The 17,705-nt window shown below is 38.2% G+C and overlaps 3 protein-coding genes and 1 long non-coding RNA gene across 7 annotated transcripts in view; 2 read left to right on the top strand and 2 right to left on the bottom strand.

The window, feature by feature from the left end:
* LOC129795925 (titin) overlaps positions 1-5,154 on the top strand; it is a 28,712-nt gene extending 23,558 nt beyond the window's left edge. For both annotated transcript variants that reach the window (XM_055837480.1, XM_055837488.1), the window contains exons 3-5: positions 270-1,274; positions 1,361-3,675; positions 3,754-5,154. In XM_055837480.1, coding sequence (XP_055693455.1) covers positions 270-1,274; positions 1,361-3,675; positions 3,754-4,647 — 4,214 coding nt within the window. In that variant the 3' untranslated portion in view covers positions 4,648-5,154. The remainder of the gene's footprint in view (positions 1-269; positions 1,275-1,360; positions 3,676-3,753) is intronic.
* A 559-nt stretch (positions 5,155-5,713) lies between these two features.
* On the bottom strand, positions 5,714-8,870 carry LOC129795982 (inositol oxygenase). Its single transcript, XM_055837582.1, has 5 exons — positions 8,754-8,870; positions 8,502-8,673; positions 6,853-7,198; positions 6,066-6,296; positions 5,714-5,985 (listed from the first exon to the last, which is right to left on the bottom strand). The coding sequence occupies exons 1-5, from the start codon at positions 8,769-8,771 to the stop codon at positions 5,877-5,879; spliced, it is 876 nt and encodes a 291-aa protein (XP_055693557.1). The 5' UTR covers positions 8,772-8,870; the 3' UTR covers positions 5,714-5,876.
* Positions 8,871-9,003: 133 nt separating this feature from the next.
* On the bottom strand, positions 9,004-15,672 carry LOC129795942 (protein suppressor of white apricot). Of its 3 annotated transcripts, none has more exons than XM_055837524.1 (6): positions 14,786-15,672; positions 14,190-14,362; positions 11,201-11,367; positions 9,840-11,130; positions 9,332-9,557; positions 9,004-9,267 (listed from the first exon to the last, which is right to left on the bottom strand). In XM_055837524.1, the coding sequence occupies exons 2-6, from the start codon at positions 14,326-14,328 to the stop codon at positions 9,078-9,080; spliced, it is 2,013 nt and encodes a 670-aa protein (XP_055693499.1). In that variant the 5' UTR covers positions 14,329-14,362; positions 14,786-15,672; the 3' UTR covers positions 9,004-9,077. The 3 variants fall into 3 exon arrangements, with proteins under 3 accessions (XP_055693499.1, XP_055693506.1, XP_055693489.1); XM_055837531.1 differs by having other exon boundaries at positions 14,791-15,672; XM_055837514.1 differs by having other exon boundaries at positions 15,115-15,672.
* Positions 15,673-15,776: 104 nt separating this feature from the next.
* On the top strand, positions 15,777-16,589 carry LOC129795890 (uncharacterized). The gene is made up of 3 exons (XR_008751163.1): positions 15,777-15,933; positions 16,180-16,366; positions 16,439-16,589. It is a non-coding gene; the product is annotated as an uncharacterized LOC129795890 (long non-coding RNA).
* The last annotated feature ends 1,116 nt before the right edge of the window (positions 16,590-17,705 follow it).

Raw genomic sequence — 17,705 nt, 5'->3', positions numbered from 1 at the left:
TTTTTATTATTTTTTTTTCTACTGTAAAGCTGTGAATTCTTTTTTGGACAAAATAAAAGATGTAAATACATTTTTACGGCGAAAGGGAAATAAGAAGTTTGTGTAGATTATGCAATATATTTAAGCGCGGGAATGTAAATAAAAATTTTCTTGTAGTAGTTTTTTTTTCTGGGCGGGAACACCTTCCGGGGAAACAGGGTGGGTCTGCTGGAGAGCTGTGAAAACATGAAATGCCATTATGTGTGGGATTTTTGTGTGTCTTTTTGCAGATTCATCCTCACCGTCAAAACATACATCGACATTCAGCCGATCAATGTCCAACCTGGACACGTCTAGTCAACACAACAAGATCGTGCCACTGGCTGCAATGAGCAACGCCCCATTTGAGCAGACTTTCCGCATTACGGTTAGTCTGCCGCGGGATCAGCTCTATGTGGCCAGGGTGGGTGCAAAGACGCGCCTGGCACAGCTGATGGAGCTCACGTGTGTCAATAAGCAGCTCGATCGGGATAAGTATGAGTTTCGGCATCCAATGGATAATTCTCAGGTGTTCAGCAATGACCTAACAATTGGTGAGGTGGGACTCAATGAGATAAGGCTCGTGCCGAAGACGGAACGCCTTCACAATGGGAATAATTTCAACATTGATGACCTGAATAAGATGCGACTCCCGGGGAATCGGGAATCACTGTCATCGTCGGAAGTCAGCCGAAATTCCCGGCAATTCCTCAAGACCACCTCCCCGTACAGCTCAACGAATTCCCTGAATTCCGTCGAATCGTCCGGGAGTCATCCACGGCATCAGCCACCCGTGGCACCAGCACGGAAGAAACGTGCTGCACCACGACCACCGAGTCAGAATAGCATCCCGGAGCATCAGATGGACATCAATCGGAATACAACGAAGACGACGGAATTCAAGAAGCCCCTGCCGGTGAAGAAGAATTTCCACGTGTCATCGCCAAATCTCTCCGTGGAGGAGACAAATCAACTGGTCACGAGTGCTGAGGTACATCGAAATGGTTCACCCATTGCGGAAAGGTACAGCTCCGTAACAGATTTACGGAGTCACGACACACCACAGGGCATCGTGGAAGCCAATAATATGCGATTGAGGCCAATGTCGATGCACATTGTCAATGGGAATCATCATCATGTCAATGGCAAGGAGAGTCCATCTACAGATCCCAATCATTCCCGAACGTCCAGTGAGTCATCCGAAATGCGTGAATCCCTGCCTGAACCCGTACCAAGGAAGCGGCAACTCTTTGCTGGTGAGTCTTCTCTTTCCTCTCATTTGTAGAAAAATAGAAGAATCTCAAAAAAAATGAATTTTCTCTTTAAAATTTCTCTTTTGCAGCTAAAAAGAAGAAGGCAGCTCCTGCTCCGCCCCCAAGGAGTGTCCCACCAGTCCCAACACCACGATCAATACCAAAAAGTGAATCATCAGCAGATGAGGAGATGCGTGATGTGAGCACAAATCTTCCCAATGGCAATGTATCCAAAGTTATGCTAAATGTCGATGCAACGCAAGCGATAAATGTGAATTTGGTGAAGCAGAATGTAATCCAGGAGGAGCGAAAGGAGTGCATGGGGGTGAAAGTGGTGGAAATGAAGCCCAATGGACCCCTGTCCATTGCCATAAAGACAACGCAAATGAAACAGGAGGAGCCATCAAAGGTGTCCATTACGGAGATACGAAGGGAGAGCACAAATAGTTCCGATGATGATGATCACAGGGTTAATATTTACAGCATCAAGATGGGGAAGGTTATTGAGCCAAGTCAGGAAGCACAGGCAGCTCAAGGGAAACTTAAGGAAGTTCATAAGGAGCCAGTTGAGCTGCCAAAAGCTTCAATTGAGCAACAAAAGATTCCAATTGAACAGCCTAAAGCTTCTTCAGAACAACGAAAGGCATCAATAGAACTTCCTAAAACTCCCATTGAGAATTCAAACCACAACAAAGCTTCTCCGGAACATTTAGAGCCTCCAAAAGTGCCAAAAGAACAACCAATTGTGCAGAAGGAATCGCCAAAAGTATCCCCAGAAGTGGTTATGGAGGAAAAACAAAACAAAGAACATTCCAAGCTTCCGGAAGCACAAAAAGAACCTCCTTCAGTGCAAAGTATCCCAAATAGAGTCCCAGAAGATCCTCCATCTGCACCAAAAGTCAATCTCCCGGAGCAGAAAGCAATGGCCAAAGTGTCAGAGGAGAATGATTTAGCTCGATCCCCATCACCCCTGTGGACGTACACCCTTCCAGCTCCACCAAAGTTTGCCGATGGTAATAATTCCGTTCCCGATGATGTGGCTACGCTCAATGGGAATGTCTACTACGACTACATGTCTCTCGCTGATGACACACGTACTGTCCAGTCAGATTCCAACACAACCCTTGTGTCCGATGTGGACATCAGGCCGGTAATTAGGGAAGTTATTGCTGATCCGTACACAACCCTCGATGCTGAAGTGATTAATTCTGACTTGGAGGATGGGTATCAGAGGAATTTGCTGCTCCAATCGCTGGAGAAGCGTCGGGAGCGGTATATTGAGAATGAATTTGCCTTCCTGACGAAAATGGACGATGATCGGGAACCGGAGAAGGATGCTGAAGTACAGCAGGAGGTGGTTGTGAAGGATTTTGCCATTGAAAAGATGCCTCCGAGGAAGCAACAATCCATCGAAGAGGGGAAGAATGAGGTGATTGATGAGCTGAATAGTGTCATAAGTAGCAATAGAATTGAGAGTGTCATACGGAGGGTGGAACAACCCGAGGAGATTGATGCTGTAAAGCCGTGCAATCTCTCAAACTTCCGCATTAGCACGTACACCGTGGAGGAGGACATGCATACCGCTGTGAAACCCGTTGTGAAGCCCGTCGTGAATGGAAGTGGATCACCTGAGGAAGAATTCAATGAAGAAGATTTCCTGAGAAGAGCCTCAATTGACGTGGAGGAACGACCGAGGGATTATGTGAAGAGACCCTCCCTGACACAGAGTACATTCTTCCGGAAGACAACCCCCGTTGCCCGATCGGATTCCTTCCATTCAACACGAGCAGATTTTGGGAATTCCTTCGCGGGCACACCACGAAGTTCATCCTACATCTCCCTCCTGGCAGCACAGAAGTTTGAGAGTCGCACCTCACCGAGGCACAGTGTTGAGTTCCCGAATCCCCCACGGAGGTATTCCAGTGAGCTCAGCATTACGGACTCTCCATCTTTGCAGAGTATTGAGGTGATGAAATCCATTTTGTCGTCATCACGGAAGAATAGTATGACGCATTTGCCGGAAGTTGCGACTGTTGGAGAAGAAAAGGCCCCACAGGAGTTACGTGTGGAGATTCTGGAGAAATCTGAGCCTGAGAAGGCTGTTTTGGTGCAAAGGGTTGAAGTTAAGAAGCCACCACCTCCAGTTGTGGAGAAGAAAGTCGAGCTGAATGGCAGGAAGCTGGAGCAAAATGAAAGGAAGCAGGAGGAGAATGAGAGAAAGCTTGAATTGAGTGAGAAGAAACTGGATCAGAATGAAAGGAAGCTTGAACAAAATGAGAAGAAATCAGAAATAAATGGGAAGAAACAGGAACAGATTGAAGAGGAGGAAGCACCCAAGAAATGGGTGTACAAAGGGCCACCAAAGATCAATTTATCTGCATGGAATGAACGTCCCAAGGTTCAGGTAAGATAATTTATTATTGAGATTTAAGTTTTTAAACAAAAGACAACAAAAATCTAATTTTAAACCTTCTTCCTGCAGGTTTGCATAAAATCCGACAGTGATTACTGCTTTGGCGGCAGTACAACCCTTCCTCGGGGCTTCCGGACAGATCAAGCAATATCCGTGCCAATGCCGGAGAAGAAGGAACCCGAAGGGCTCAATAATCACCTCCCGGTTGTCCGTGGGGTGGAATACAAGAAGAATGTGCCTCCTCTGGAAGAGCAATGTGAACCGGCTGCAGTGATCCTCCGGAAGCCAGAAGTGCGCCAGAAGCCTGTTAATCGTGTCAATAGCATCACCAGTGCATCCCTCAATGTGCGTCCATTGAGTTTGGGGAATTTCAGTAAGATTGCACCCGTTGTACGGGGCTTCCGGGCTGAAGAAGAAGCAGCACAGCAGCATCTCACCCGGGCAGTGAGTGTCACAAAGATTAATAGCTCTGCAGCAGTACAACCAGCTCCTGCTCCTGCTGTGGTGATGTCAGAGAAGAAGATTGAGAAAGTCCCGGAAAAAGTTCCAGAGAAGATTCCCGAGAGGAAGACAAATGCAACATTCCTGGCAAATGGCCAGCAAAAGAGCTCTCCACCGGAAGCTCCATTTTGGCAGCACACACTCCGCAAGACGGGCTTGAAGGAGAAGATTCTTGCGCAAGAGGAGGAAGCACAAAAGGCACCACAGCCTACAAGATCATTCCACACGCGTCAGCAGCCAATTAATCATTCCATCTCCCTGCCACCGCCATCACCGACAGAACAGCCAAAACAATCAGTTAAGGCGCCCCCAAGTCCAGCACCTCCACCACCACCACCACAACTACGTCCAGTTGTTCGTGCAGTGGTGAAGAAGCAAATTTCAGCTCCGGAAGCTGATCCACGTGATCAACTTCTCAACTCCATACGGAACTTCAATAGGAATTCCCTGAAGAAGATGTAGTCAGAGTCCAGCTGGGCATAGATGTGTTGTTTTACCCCTCGTTTTCTTGAAAAGATTATTCCCCTGAAAAATATCTCCACACTCGAAGAAGAGGGAGAGAGAGCTTTATTAACAAATGAGATGGGGAGATATTTTTTAGCGATGAACACCCCCTCAATTAAATTATTCCACAAAAAAATGGAGAAATTATGCTGTTATAACTTTTTATTATTCCTGTAAAATGTTTTATTTTTTTTCTTTGTCGTTTCTATATCTCTTATAATGTGAATGTAATATATTTTATTCCAATTTTGAAGAAGAAGAAAAAAATATTTTTAATTTAAAACAAAAAAAAAGTATTGAGTCAGATTTATTTGAAGAGAAAGAGAGGAAATAATAAAAAAAAATATGGGACCAAAGGTACATCGGTGTCGCATTCTGTAATTTTTTTGTACTCGTGTAAAAAGAATTTATAAGTAAAGAAAAAATACAGAGAAAGAAAAATATATATATTGCGATCAGTTAGAATTTTTGAGTTTTATTAATTTTTACTTTAAGGGATTTTTTTTAATTGACAAGAACAGCAATGAAGGTAAGTATTAAAGAGAAAATTAGATATAATGGGCAGTATTCTGCGACCAAGAAATTGCTGAAATTTCAAGAATTTCTTCAGAAATATCAACGATTTCAAGGATTTCTTAGATGCCGAATAGGACCCAATAAAAGTGTTTGCGTGCCTAAAAATTGCATAAAAAGATTTTATTTTCATAAAATTTAAATGAATTTGATTAAAGAAAGAGTTTTAGAACTCCTTGCTCGAAATTTCAAGAATTTTAGCCAAATATTGACTTTTTAGACAACTTTGAAATACGTCGCGAAAAATTATAAAATATTCAAAAATGTCAAAAATTCTTCCTTTAAAAAAAAAAACGTTGGTAAACGTAGAGAATGACGTTTGGAGGATGCTTTTCCTCCTTCTGCAGGTCTCAAAAAAATTTTTTGTACTTTAGAATCTCATTTTTTCGCACAAGAAAATAATTTTTTGAACACAAAAAGTAGGAAATAAAATTAAAAGAAAAAATATACATTTTTCTTGCCAAAAGAAAATCAATTTTATTCCTCATAAAATACACCTTCTAACTGAAATGCATTGCATTTCATTTATTTTAGAATAGAATGAGAAAAAAAAGAGCAATTAAAGCGCATTAACTTCCGCACCAGCAGTTTTATGTAGTAAAGATAGTAAAGCATCACCATTCGAGGATTCCAGGACAGTATTTATCAATGAGGGACTGATAGTACGGCCAGAGAGCCTCAATGTCGGGCATTTTGGTGCTCTTCGTGTACAAATCGTAACGACTGCAACAAGAAAGAAAGAAAAAAAGAATGAGATTTAGGGCGCACGCGACGAGGATCTCGTGCGTGGGTGGATGACTTACTTGAAGCACAGCACCCACTTCTTTATCTCCTCGTCCTCGGGCCGCATCAAGTGCTGATAGTCGCCGGAGGAGTGCCATGGGTAAAAGGAATGATAGCGAATTATGTGGAGCGCCTGCTCAGGAAGTGTGGACTTGTTGTGCTTCAGTACACGATACATGTACTCATCGTGGCCCCATGACATCATCAGATTGCGTAGACCGCACTGGGGCTCATACATGCCGTATTTTGTGCTTCAAAATTAGGAGAAAATATTTTTTTTTAATAAAATTATATCACAGAGGACGATATAAGTAGAGGGATGTATCCGTGACGCCAAAAAATTTATCCGTGACGATTAAAAAATGCATCCGGGCGCTAGAAATGTATAAGTGACGATTAAGATACTTAAAGATTATATGTTGTTTTGTGTGATGACGTTTTAAAGGAGCCTCCAAGTTTCCATCTTCATCAGGTAAGTAAAAGTAATTTGAAGAAAAGTTTATCGTCTCAATAAAAAAAAATTGGCAAAAGGTCAATGAATGACTTTCAGGAATAAAAGAAAGTTCATTTTTTCTCTTTAAAAAATTATTTGAAGAAAAGCAAAAATAACTCAAATTTTGCTAAAATTGTTACCAAATTATACTCAAAGATAGATAAAGCTATCAAAGAGCCACCAAAAATACGAGAAATTCTTTACGTGGAGATTGCTTGAATCTGACCTTTTGCACTTGATTGATTTTACTTTTTTTTTTTTTTTCAAATAGAAAATTAACAAATTCGCTTTTTTTAGTACGAAATGAAACTCACTTGAACTTGGGATTCTCCCCATCGGGATTCCCTTCGAAGCTATCACTGCGGTAGACAATGTTGTCGGACCAGAGGCATCCCACGGGGAAGGTATCACCCACAACAGCCCACTGAGGCTCCCCATAGAACGCCATCACCTTCCCCAGGTCATGAATGAGCCCCGTGAGGTGAAGCCAATCGAGCGTTGGATGCTCCTCGCGTGCTCTTTCAGCCGTCTGGAAGGCATGAACAATATTCGGCAGGTCCAAATCCGGATCTGATTCATCCACCAAATCATTCAAACGCTCCAGAGCTTCGCGAATTGTGGCGCGGAATTTGGAGAAGGTCAACCAGTCCGCGTGACGTCCTGCATGGAAAATTATTACACAGAGAAAGAGAATGAGAGTGGGGAGAATTCATTAGAAAAGGATCATCGCATCATCATGGTACTCGTGACCTTTTTGGTGGATTATCGCAAAAACTCCTCTTTCATTGATAAAACCCGCGCGCGGGAACGACGCAGAGAGTGAGAATGGGAGAAGTTTGTAAACATGCAAATAGATTGTGAGGACGTCATTTGAAATTAGGCGAATAATAAAAATATTTTCATTCAAAACTCTATAATTTTATTTCTTCTTACGCGGAGATTTATCGCGACTTTTTTTGGTATTTTATTTTTATTTTCTTTGACTTGATAACACAACTGATTGGGTTATCGCATTCAAGTTGGATTGCATAAAGTATTATGATGCTGTTTCATCTTTAAATGATCTGCATTGATTTTCAAGTTAAATCTACGTAAAAATAAGTACTCGGCGCCTCCATTGAGCTTATTTTTGGCTAATTTTTGTATGAGAATGGAACTTCTAAGCAACGACCAGGCGCCTCCATATTAATCAATCGTTCAGTGTAAGAACGGATCGTTATTCCCATTTAGTTTTTTTTATATCTATTTTAAAAAAGAAAATAAAAATCTCTTCGAATAATAATCATAAAAAAATTATTTAAAAAATAATGGTCCTTATTTAGCGACCAATAAACCCTTGAAATTCACTTGAAATCTTGAAATTTAAGTACACAATTCAAAGTTCAAAGCATTCAAAGTCGCTCAATAAGGCCTGGAATTTTAAATTGAATGATTTAATTAATTGATGAAAAATTAATAAGAGGATCATCAGATACATTTAATATCCTTTTTAATCCCTTCTTCTAATTAATTTAGAAAAAGGAAGTTGAAATTGAAACTGAATTGTGAAACTGTTCAAGGAAATTGAGCTCTACTTTAACTGATCTATTAGTTATTATACTGAATTCAAGAAAATTATTATTTTTTTTTCTATTTAAATTAACTTATTTTGGTCAGATTTCTTAAATCATTTAGATTTTTATATGAGAAAAAATTCAAAGATTTTATTAAAGAAATATTTAAAATATTCGCTTATAAAATTGAACTATTTGAGAATCATTAATAAATATTGAGCGATTTTTACGGAATTATTCTGCAATTTATTACTCCCTCGCATACCCTTAAAGTTTGTAAGAATTTTGAATAATAAGAAGTCTTAAATAAAAAGACAAATTGCAGGATTTTTTAATGTACAAAAATTTACAAAAAAAACTCAAAGTTCTAAAGCAAAAATGATCAAACTTAAGAGGAAAAAACGCTGTACCTTTAACAAAATCAACGGTCTGATTGAGATGCATCTTCCTGTAGGTTTGACGGACTCTCTCCTTGAGTGGATCTGCTGCATCAACTGTGTAGTCGCGGAACTTTGAGGCGCTTTTATCCATAAATTCCGGTTCCGGACGGAGTAATTCCGACGGATCCAGGATCGTTGGTGACTACAAAAAGAAATCACCAAAAACTTCTTTTTTAAATCTCCACAATTTTGATCACAAATTTCCATTTTTTCTTCTTCTACCTCAACTAAAACCCTCATTATTGCACTCTTTCAACTGCTCACTCCAGAAGACACAACTCTTTAAAGACAACTGCTTTGAACAAAAATAAGACGAGAACTGAGCTTGAGGCACAAGTTACTATCGAATTAAATACCCCCTCCCCTCCTTACTCTCCACCAGTGCTTTATATTTCTCAGTGCTTTATCAGCTCTGACCTCTGGCATCACGTTTTCGCTCGGGACGGGATGAGATTTGCAAAAATGCGATAACAAAGTTCTTTTTTTTTTCTTTTCTTTCTATTTAATTACCAAATCCAACATTCCGGCTCACTCCCCCCCTGCTCCCTATCTGTGCCTCTCCTCACTCCGTCTCCTGGAAGATTTCTTTTTGTGCTTCCTCTCTGACGATCTACTGCGGGATTTCCGTTTGGATTTCTTCTTACTCCTCTCGTGTTTGGATTTTTTCTTCTTCCTCTTCACCGACACCGAACGCCGACGTGATGATCGTGACGACGATCCCGATGTTGAGCGTGTCCTGAAAAATAGAGAAAACCACATTAATCTCGCCGCCATTTCCTCTTGAGAGCTCCACAACAAACCTTGATCTTGACCGTGTGCGTCGTTTTCTGCTACTCCTCGATCTGCTGCGACTCCTCTCGTGCGGCACATCCGTCGCTGTGGGCAGTGAATGAATTGACACATCCGTATCGGAATCCCCTTCCTGCCCATTCTCCACAGATGAAGATGTCTGCTTGGCAGTCGTTAAAGGCACCGTCACCGTGACTGTGGCATTTGGTTGTGGTTGTTTCAAAAGTCCCCCAGAACCTTTTAAAAATTGCAAAAAATAAGCATAAATAAGCCAAATTATCATTAAAAAAATATTAAAATTGGAATTACAAAGTTAAATTAATTAAATTAAAAGTTATTTTAAGTTTATATTTAAAAAGAATCAATTCATGGCAATATCTGTGATTTTTTGCTCCAGCCATCGAGTTTTAGCATGAAAAAGACGCAAATTCACACGAGATCGACGCAATATGACTAATTTTATGCGCAAAAACCTTCTAAATAAATTGCTTTCAATGCAAATTAATGTGGGGTACTTACTCTTAATTTGCGTGAGGAACGCCATTGCCTTCTTCTTCCGCTCCAGCTGCAGCTGCTTCTCCTTGGAGATCAATCCCAATTTCTCACGTGCTGCTGCCGCCAGTTTGTCTCGTACTTTCTCCTCTGCACGCTTTGCCTCCTTCTTTTCCTCCATCTCGAGAATTTCCTCAACATTTATACCCAAATCTCTATTTGTATCACCCGAATCACTTCTCTCCTCAACGCTAGATTCCTTCACTTCCTGCACCTGATTACTTCCATTCTTCTCTGCACCCTCCTCATCACTACTCGGCTCTTGTGGAAGGACAGGCTTCATGGGCACCGGAGGATCATCTTTGGCTTTAATTGAGAAGCAAACAGGCGTTACAATTTTCGTTGTACCATCATCCTTTGGGGATGTCTCAGGTTCTTCCTTCTTGGGCTGTGTATCCCCATTACTGACACTCGTCGATGGGAGGTAGATTGATCCCGTAACTTTGTAAATATAGTATCGATGGTATTCTGAAGATTCGTCCAAAAAGGAGAATCGTGGATCTTGCTTTGTGCGTAGAATATCCTCAAAATCCTTCCCATTCTTCGCCACATATGCCGCTGTCTTGTCAATGATGTGCTGCAACCCATCTGGCGGAACAGGAAGGTCCAATTTGAACAAACTATTCCCACTATTGCTATCCTCATCCTCCTCCGAATCCGAATTGTAGCATTGTGCCAACATGAGTCCCGTTGAAATCTTCTTCACTTCAACACTCTCGGCTTTCCTCTTGAAATCCACGCGTTCATTGTCAGCCAATTGGGGTGGTTTTTGAATCACAACAGAGCTCCCATTCGACGTGCTGGGCTTACTGACAACTGGCTCTGGCGGCACAATATCTGGCACTTCGGGATCTTCATCCATTTGAGCCGGAAGCGGAGCTCCAGTAATCTTACTGATGAGCTGTGTGTAGGCACAATCGGCCGATGGTTTGTACTTGATAACAGGCATGATTTTCTGACTCCCATGCCCACCATACTGCTCCTGTGGCACTTTTGGCACATCCCTACGCTCCCCAGAACCCTCCTCACCAATCTCATCAGTTGCTTTAGCCTCAGTCTCGGGGCTCGGGTAACGATTCTCCTTAATTGCAGCCAAAATGAATTTGTAGTATCCATTAAAGCGACCATTTTGTGTTAAAAATTCAAATTGCGGATTATTCGCTTGTTTCGTCTTTATGAGAATCTCCATCTGAGCCCCCTGGCTGGCGATAAATCTCGCTGTCTTCTCAATTATTGCATTCAACTTCACAGTTGGTGGCTGATAAAATAAAGTTAATTTCAATTAAAATTCAAGCAAATTAATCATGAGAAAGAATTTCTCTTCTTACCAACTCAATATCCGCTGGAATGGGGAAATTAGGCAATGGCTCGAATGTCTCCTCTTCCTCCTCCTCGACGCTGGGTTGTTTTTCCGGAAGTACAGCTGAAGGTGGGGTGTCATAGCTAAAATTCACTTGAGCATATGAAGACGTTTGGATTCTCTTGAGTTCCTCTTCTGCAGAAAAAAAACGAAAACAATTCATTAGAAAATTTGAATGAAGAAAAAACGTCAAGAAAGTAAAAACTCCTAATCGCAGCTTCCCGGAATTGTTTTTTTTTTTTCATGTTCACGAAAGGAAGTGCCTGGCAAACGCCCCGAAATGTTATCAATTTTGATTTTTTAATAGGAGGAGTAATATGAATAAAAATATTTACACGAAATGGCAGAAAAATAATAAAATAAAGAATTGGAACAACCTCATTTCATATGAAAAATTAAATTTGTTACTGTAACCCTATTTTATGGCACAAAATTCTTCTTTTTAAAGAATATGGTTCAATGGTTCAAAAATTAACTTTTAAAATAAATTTTGAACAATTTAAAATAAATTGTAAATTAAAATTAAAAGGAAGATCTTACTTTAAATCAATAAAAAGAATATTGAACTTTAAATAAAGTTCAGCAACACACGTGTTATGAAAAAATTTCCATTTCTCTTTCATTAAAAATTATCTGCTACCTTCGGAACAATTGATCAAATAAGTCATTAGGCTTTATAGAATTTCGCATCATGTGACGAATTTTGGGGTGTTTAAAAGATTGAAGAAACTCGATCTTGATCACAGTTTTCTGTTGAAGTTCTAACGAGATCAACATGCGTGCAATTTTTGTGATTCTCCTGTTTGCCATTGTGGCCTCCGCAGCAGCACAATCAACTGATGGTGAGTAAGGTTTCAAGTTTTATTTATTTAATTATTCCATCATCCTTGATTATTCCCCTAGTTTCAACTTTTAATTTTATTAAATTAAAAAAAAAACTTTTTAACAACATTTAATTGATTGACCTCAACAATTTTTCCCGTAAGCATAGAGCGATAAGTAAATGAAAATCTATTTCCCTTTTCTAAGAAGTTAAAAATTCTATCAATTTTCAATTGAAATAAATGAAACTAACATATATTTTACGTTTTGTTTTCTTTACATCAATTTAAAGTTTAAATGGTGTCTAAAATAATTTATTTATTTGTTTAGTAAAGGGGGTGCCATCATTGAAGACTCTCCTGTCTAAAATAAAAGATTTTTTTGAGAAACTCAAAATTGTTATAAAAGAAAAATATTTAAAGTTTGGGGAGTTCTTGCGTGAAAAACAAGGTAAGAATATGATTTTCTTTTTTTTATTTATAACTTTGTATTTAAAATCATGCTTTACGTTTATTTTTATAGCCGACTTGTTAGAAAACATAAAGGATTATCATGAAAAATTAAAAACAATAACAAAAGAAGTTCAGGAGCATTTAAAAGAGCTTAGAAAAGATATTGCAGCAGAATTTCTTGAATTTATCCGCCCATATAAAGAAGATTTGGGAGATTTATATGAAGAACTGAAGAAAAATATTAAGGAACTATTACAAGGAGCTTAATCCCATGTTACCACTGACAAGGAAATGCAGCAGTGCCAACTCAAAATGGCATCATAACAGTTCAAAATGTTCTTTCAGTTTTTTCGAAATGTTTAACCAGATCAAAAACAATTTTCTTCTGTCTTTGTTTGTACATTTTTTGTCTTTCTCTTTTCTTTCTTTTCATCTCTTTTGTAAACAATTTGTAAGATGAGTGAACCCCCTTTGTAAATGTCTTAAAATAAATTAAATTAAATTAAATAGATAAACTACAAAATAAAAAAGTTTCACGTGGAATATGAAGGATGTCCCTACAATTATTAATGATCAGAATTCTTCCAGTTTTATTTAATGTTCGACAATAAAATATTCTGTATCTGTTTCAAGAAAAAATAAATAAATAAAACACACAATTTATCAACAATAAAATTTGAACTTTCAATAAAAATAAGCTTCACACGTGTTGTGAAAAAATTCCCATTTCACATTTAAACGAACAAACTTTTCACCTTTATTTATATTAAGACAATATTAGTCACATTCGGAACGTTTGATCAAATAATTTTATTTATTTTTTATTTTAATCAAGAGCAAAAAAATATAACGTAAAATTTTGAATAATGTGATTAATTTTAGGATCTTTATAAGATCGAAAAAATTCGATCAAGATCACAGTTTTCTGTTGAAGTTCCAACGAGATCAACATGCGTGCTATCCTTGTGATTCTCCTGTTTGCCATTGATGGCCTACGGTGCAGCACAATCAACTGATGGTGAGTTTTTTTACTCCTAGAAATTCTTGAAAGAATTTAAATTAAGGGATCTGGTAGGTCAGTCGCTAAAAGTTTCTACTTGATCAAGCCAAAAACAGTAAAATTTTCTCTTCTATTCTATAAATTATTTAGTTAAAAAAAATTAATAAAACTAACAAAAGTTTCAATTAAGGAATTTCTTAAGGAAAAATTCGGTAAGAAAATGATTTCTATTTATTTATATATAGGTAAATCGATTAGGATCCATTTAAATGATTCTTTACGTTTACTTTTACAGATGAATATAAAGAATATATTTTGAACAAGAAACAAATTATAAAAGATTTAGCAAAAGAATTCCGTTACTATATGAAGAACATTAAAATGGAAATTGCAAGAGAATTTCATGAGTTTATTCGTCCATATAAAGAAGATTTGGAGAATATATTTGATGATCTAAAGAACTCGCTGAAAGACTTGATTGGGAAACATAAAAATGATGGTATCAATACGACAAACATCAACGAAAATGCAGCAGGGACAATAGGAAATGCTGTCTAAACTGTTAAAAATATTCTTTCAATTTAAAATGTTTAACCCAGCTTAAAAAACTGATTGAACGTAAATAAAACTTTTGAAAAATAAATTTGTTTTTAAAGATTTGATATCTGACTTTCAATTCCTACCTTGTTGGTATTCCTCTTCACGTTCGTTGTGGTAGAGACTGTAGTAGCGTTCCTCTTCGCAAAGCTGCTCAGCCTTCTGCTCAGCCGGAGAGAGGTAGTCCAGACGGTTGGTGTACCCGCCAGGTGGGGGCTCGTACATTTTCAAATCATTGAGCGTTGCACGCACATCGTACCTGATTCAATTGAAATATTAGAATACCGTCCAAGCCAAGACAAAACTTGAGTTTTCTTTTAATGAGAAAGGGAAGCATTATTATGAAAAAATGTATACAAAAGAAATATTCCTTCATCCGCAGCTGGATCAATATGCTAAAAAGAATAAAAGACATGTGGAGCGGATTTAAAATAAAACTCAAAGATGGGGCAATTATCGTCCAGACTTTTCCAGTATCTTCAAAGCTTTCCGGAGATATTTTCCTGTTTTCTTTTCTTGGAGCAGGAAAATCAAAGAAGTTCTTCACCACACAAAAACTCAAAAAAGATTGCCCATGACGCTCTCTCAGACACATAAAAATAATTTTCTTTTTTGTGGACATTTTTGGGGGTGTTTTTTTGTTTTTTTGTTTGGTATTTTTATTTACAATTAACATACATACCACACCTGCGAGGATTTATCAATAACACAACACAAGCATCGGGTAAGGCAAAAAATCCTGCGTGTTGATGGAGACGACTCCCCGGATCATCCGGTGGGATTATTTTGGGCTAAATCGTTGATGTGAAAATCCTGCTACAAATCTTCTTTGCATTTCGCATTTGATTATGACGCGAAATCTCAAACAAATGTTCTTTCTCTTTTTTTCTTTTTCTTTTAATCATTTTTTGGAGAGATTTTATCGTTCAATTGATTAAAATATATTTTAACTTTTCCTTAAGGCAATTAATTAGAAGAGTGACAAAAGTGTGTGAAAGAAACATTATTAACCTGTCAATTTTAATTGAATTATCGTTCATCCAGGGAATGAGGTGCTTTCCTTGGTCAATGAATTGGGCTTTCTCGTCGTCTCGGAACAGGCGGCATTGGTATCCAAATACAAGAAGCTCATCCTCCGGAATGAATTTTGCGCGCTTCCGGAGAATCCCAGACTCCACATGCTGTCCAGATGATGAATCCATCATTTGCAGCTATTCCACACAACACTCCTTCCCGGCAATTACACCAGATAGTCTCCCTGACACAGATTTAGTTTAGTTTCGTGGAAAAAACACCGTTTTATCGCAATAATTTGCATTTTTTAGAAAGTTTATGCATTAGAAAAGTAGGGTTATGTCGCACTGTTTTGATTTTTATTCTTTTCTTAGTTTTAGCACAATCACTCCTTAAAAATTAATGCCTCCTTGCACGTAATGTATAGTCTTTCTTATTTTTCACGCAATTACGGCCCGCAAAAGCGCGCGTGTCACGATTTTTAAAGGTTTTTACAAAATTTTCACACACAAAATCAAAGGAAAATATTTTTCTGCCAAGGGGTGTGTCAGAAATAAGCTACAGAAAACAAGGGGTGCGTAAATGCGTAAAAGTGATTTCACACCAAAAGAAATTCCTTTAATTTTTATCAAGAACCCGTCACCGTATGGGATCGGGTCGTCGATTCCATCGGCATTAACATTCGATTTCGTAGACCGAAATCGGTCTCGATGTCGGCCGATCATGTCGGTGTCTTTTAAATAGGTCGATTTCGGCTTCGACGTCTGCCGATAACGTCGGTATGTCAATTTTTTGGTGCAAAAGTGAAAATATCAGGTAAGTTTTTCTATTTTTTCATAAAATAATTAATTTAGATACAGAATTAGTGATAAATGTAAAGAAAACTTTAGTTTAAATGCTAGATTATGTTCAGAACATGGGAGATTCTGAAAATCCGGCCAATAAATCTTCCAAATTTGCAATTTAACATTTGCCTTCTTTGGGGTCACTGTTTTTCAGAGTCTGTAACAATTTCATATAACTCTTGTTTTTAGGTAAATTTTATTGAATTTTTCTTGGCAGGATCTTGATCCTTGCCGTGTGTGATGGTTTTAGATTTATGGTGGAAACCTCGTGCTGCGAAATCATCGACCAGCACTGAGTGTTCTGGGCAGGAGGGGCACCCATGTGGTGAGGAAGTTGTTCTTGTGATCATTGGTTCCGGCCCCGGAGGCTGGCTGTTATTAAAGCTGCCCAGTTGGGGATGAGGGTAAGAAACACGTTAAGTTTGGTTTGTTTCCTTGATTCAGTAAGAACTGATGAATCATTCCCTTTTCCCTAGACCGCAATCATTGAGAAGAACGACACATGTGGCGGCACCTGCCTCAATGTGTGATGTATCCCATCGAAACCTCTCCTCAATAATACCCATGGACATTGCACAGCTCATCAAGAAGAGGTGCATCTCATTAAGGGAGCAGAAATCACCCCATTTCCCCGGTAAGTCCGCATTAATATTTCACGGCTGCCTTTACCCATTCCAAGCTATCTTATGAGAAAGGAGTTTACACGTTTCCTTTATGTAAAATTAAAATTAAATTAAATAGTAAATTTTGTCGATTTTTTTGCACACGGATGGGTCGAAAGGTCATAAAACGAAGGCTTGAAAAATGGTACGTAAATCATTTTGTTTTTAATTTATCTAAAAATTAAATGTTTTTTTTGTCATTCTATGCCGGAAGCACCTACCAGATGTATCCATATCACCGTATATGCGACTGGGATCTTCACAAATCCACTTGGGAGGCTAGCTGCTCCTCAGAGGGATACCATCGCGGGAAACATCCACAACTCTGCGTGGGAGGCTAGCTGCCCATTAAGGGAATATCATAGGAGACACTCGAAATTCTTCAGTGTTAAGAAAACGACTTTCTTCAAGCTTAAGACGTCGAAGATCTTCGGGTTACAGCATGCATCATGGGATTCACATGCAGATAAGCCCAAACTTAATTTACCTTATCAAAATTGATTCAATGTGTCCTTTTCCATATCCTAATCAGACCCTTTTTGCAAAATATCCTATTTTCCATAATAATAATTTTATCCAGAAAAACTGTGAAAAATCATCATTTTTTGCGTAGAGTGATGATTATGTGTAAAAAATGATAATTTTTTATTTATAAATGATTATGATGATTTATAAAAAAAAATATCAAAAACAAAAAATATAATATAATTGAAAAATATTTTAAAAGAAAAAAAAATTTAAAAATGTTAAAAAATATAAATAGGAATTATTTCTAATTTAAATTATTTAATGAAATTCATCATCAGGCGAAAAAATGTTATTTTTGTAATTTTTTTTGTAAAATTATGTAATATCTTGTATTTTATTTCATATTATTAAATAAAATAGAAAAATATAAAGAAAACCCGATTTTTTAATTAAAAATAGACCGACGGTCTGCAGACGGCATCGGTTATGACGTCACAATGTAAGAGTCGATTTTCGAGCCGACTGGGGTCGATTTCGAACCGATTTATAGACCGATTTTGCACCAAAAAAAAGTCTCACGGGGATAGGGCATTCAATGTTAAATGTCGGCAGT

This window comes from Lutzomyia longipalpis, chromosome 1 (assembly GCF_024334085.1).
Source record: "Lutzomyia longipalpis isolate SR_M1_2022 chromosome 1, ASM2433408v1".
Lineage (NCBI taxonomy): Eukaryota > Metazoa > Arthropoda > Insecta > Diptera > Psychodidae > Lutzomyia > Lutzomyia longipalpis.
This window is presented reverse-complemented; position numbering and strand designations above follow the sequence as displayed.

Coding starts and splice junctions, on each gene's coding strand:
- LOC129795982 (XM_055837582.1), bottom strand. Junction 7,199..8,501: donor GACCGTTGATTTTGTTAAAG/GTACAGCGTTTT, acceptor TTTTCCATGCAG/GACGTCACGCGGACTGGTTG. Junction 5,986..6,065: donor AAGTGGGTGCTGTGCTTCAA/GTAAGTCATCCA, acceptor TTCTTGTTGCAG/TCGTTACGATTTGTACACGA.
- LOC129795942 (XM_055837514.1), bottom strand. CDS start 15,308: ATGATGGATTCATCATCTGGACAGCATGTGGAGTCTGGGATTCTCCGG. Junction 14,363..15,114: donor AATTCAATTAAAATTGACAG/GTTAATAATGTT, acceptor CAATTGAATCAG/GTACGATGTGCGTGCAACGC. Junction 9,558..9,839: donor GTTCCTCACGCAAATTAAGA/GTAAGTACCCCA, acceptor AATTTTTAAAAG/GTTCTGGGGGACTTTTGAAA.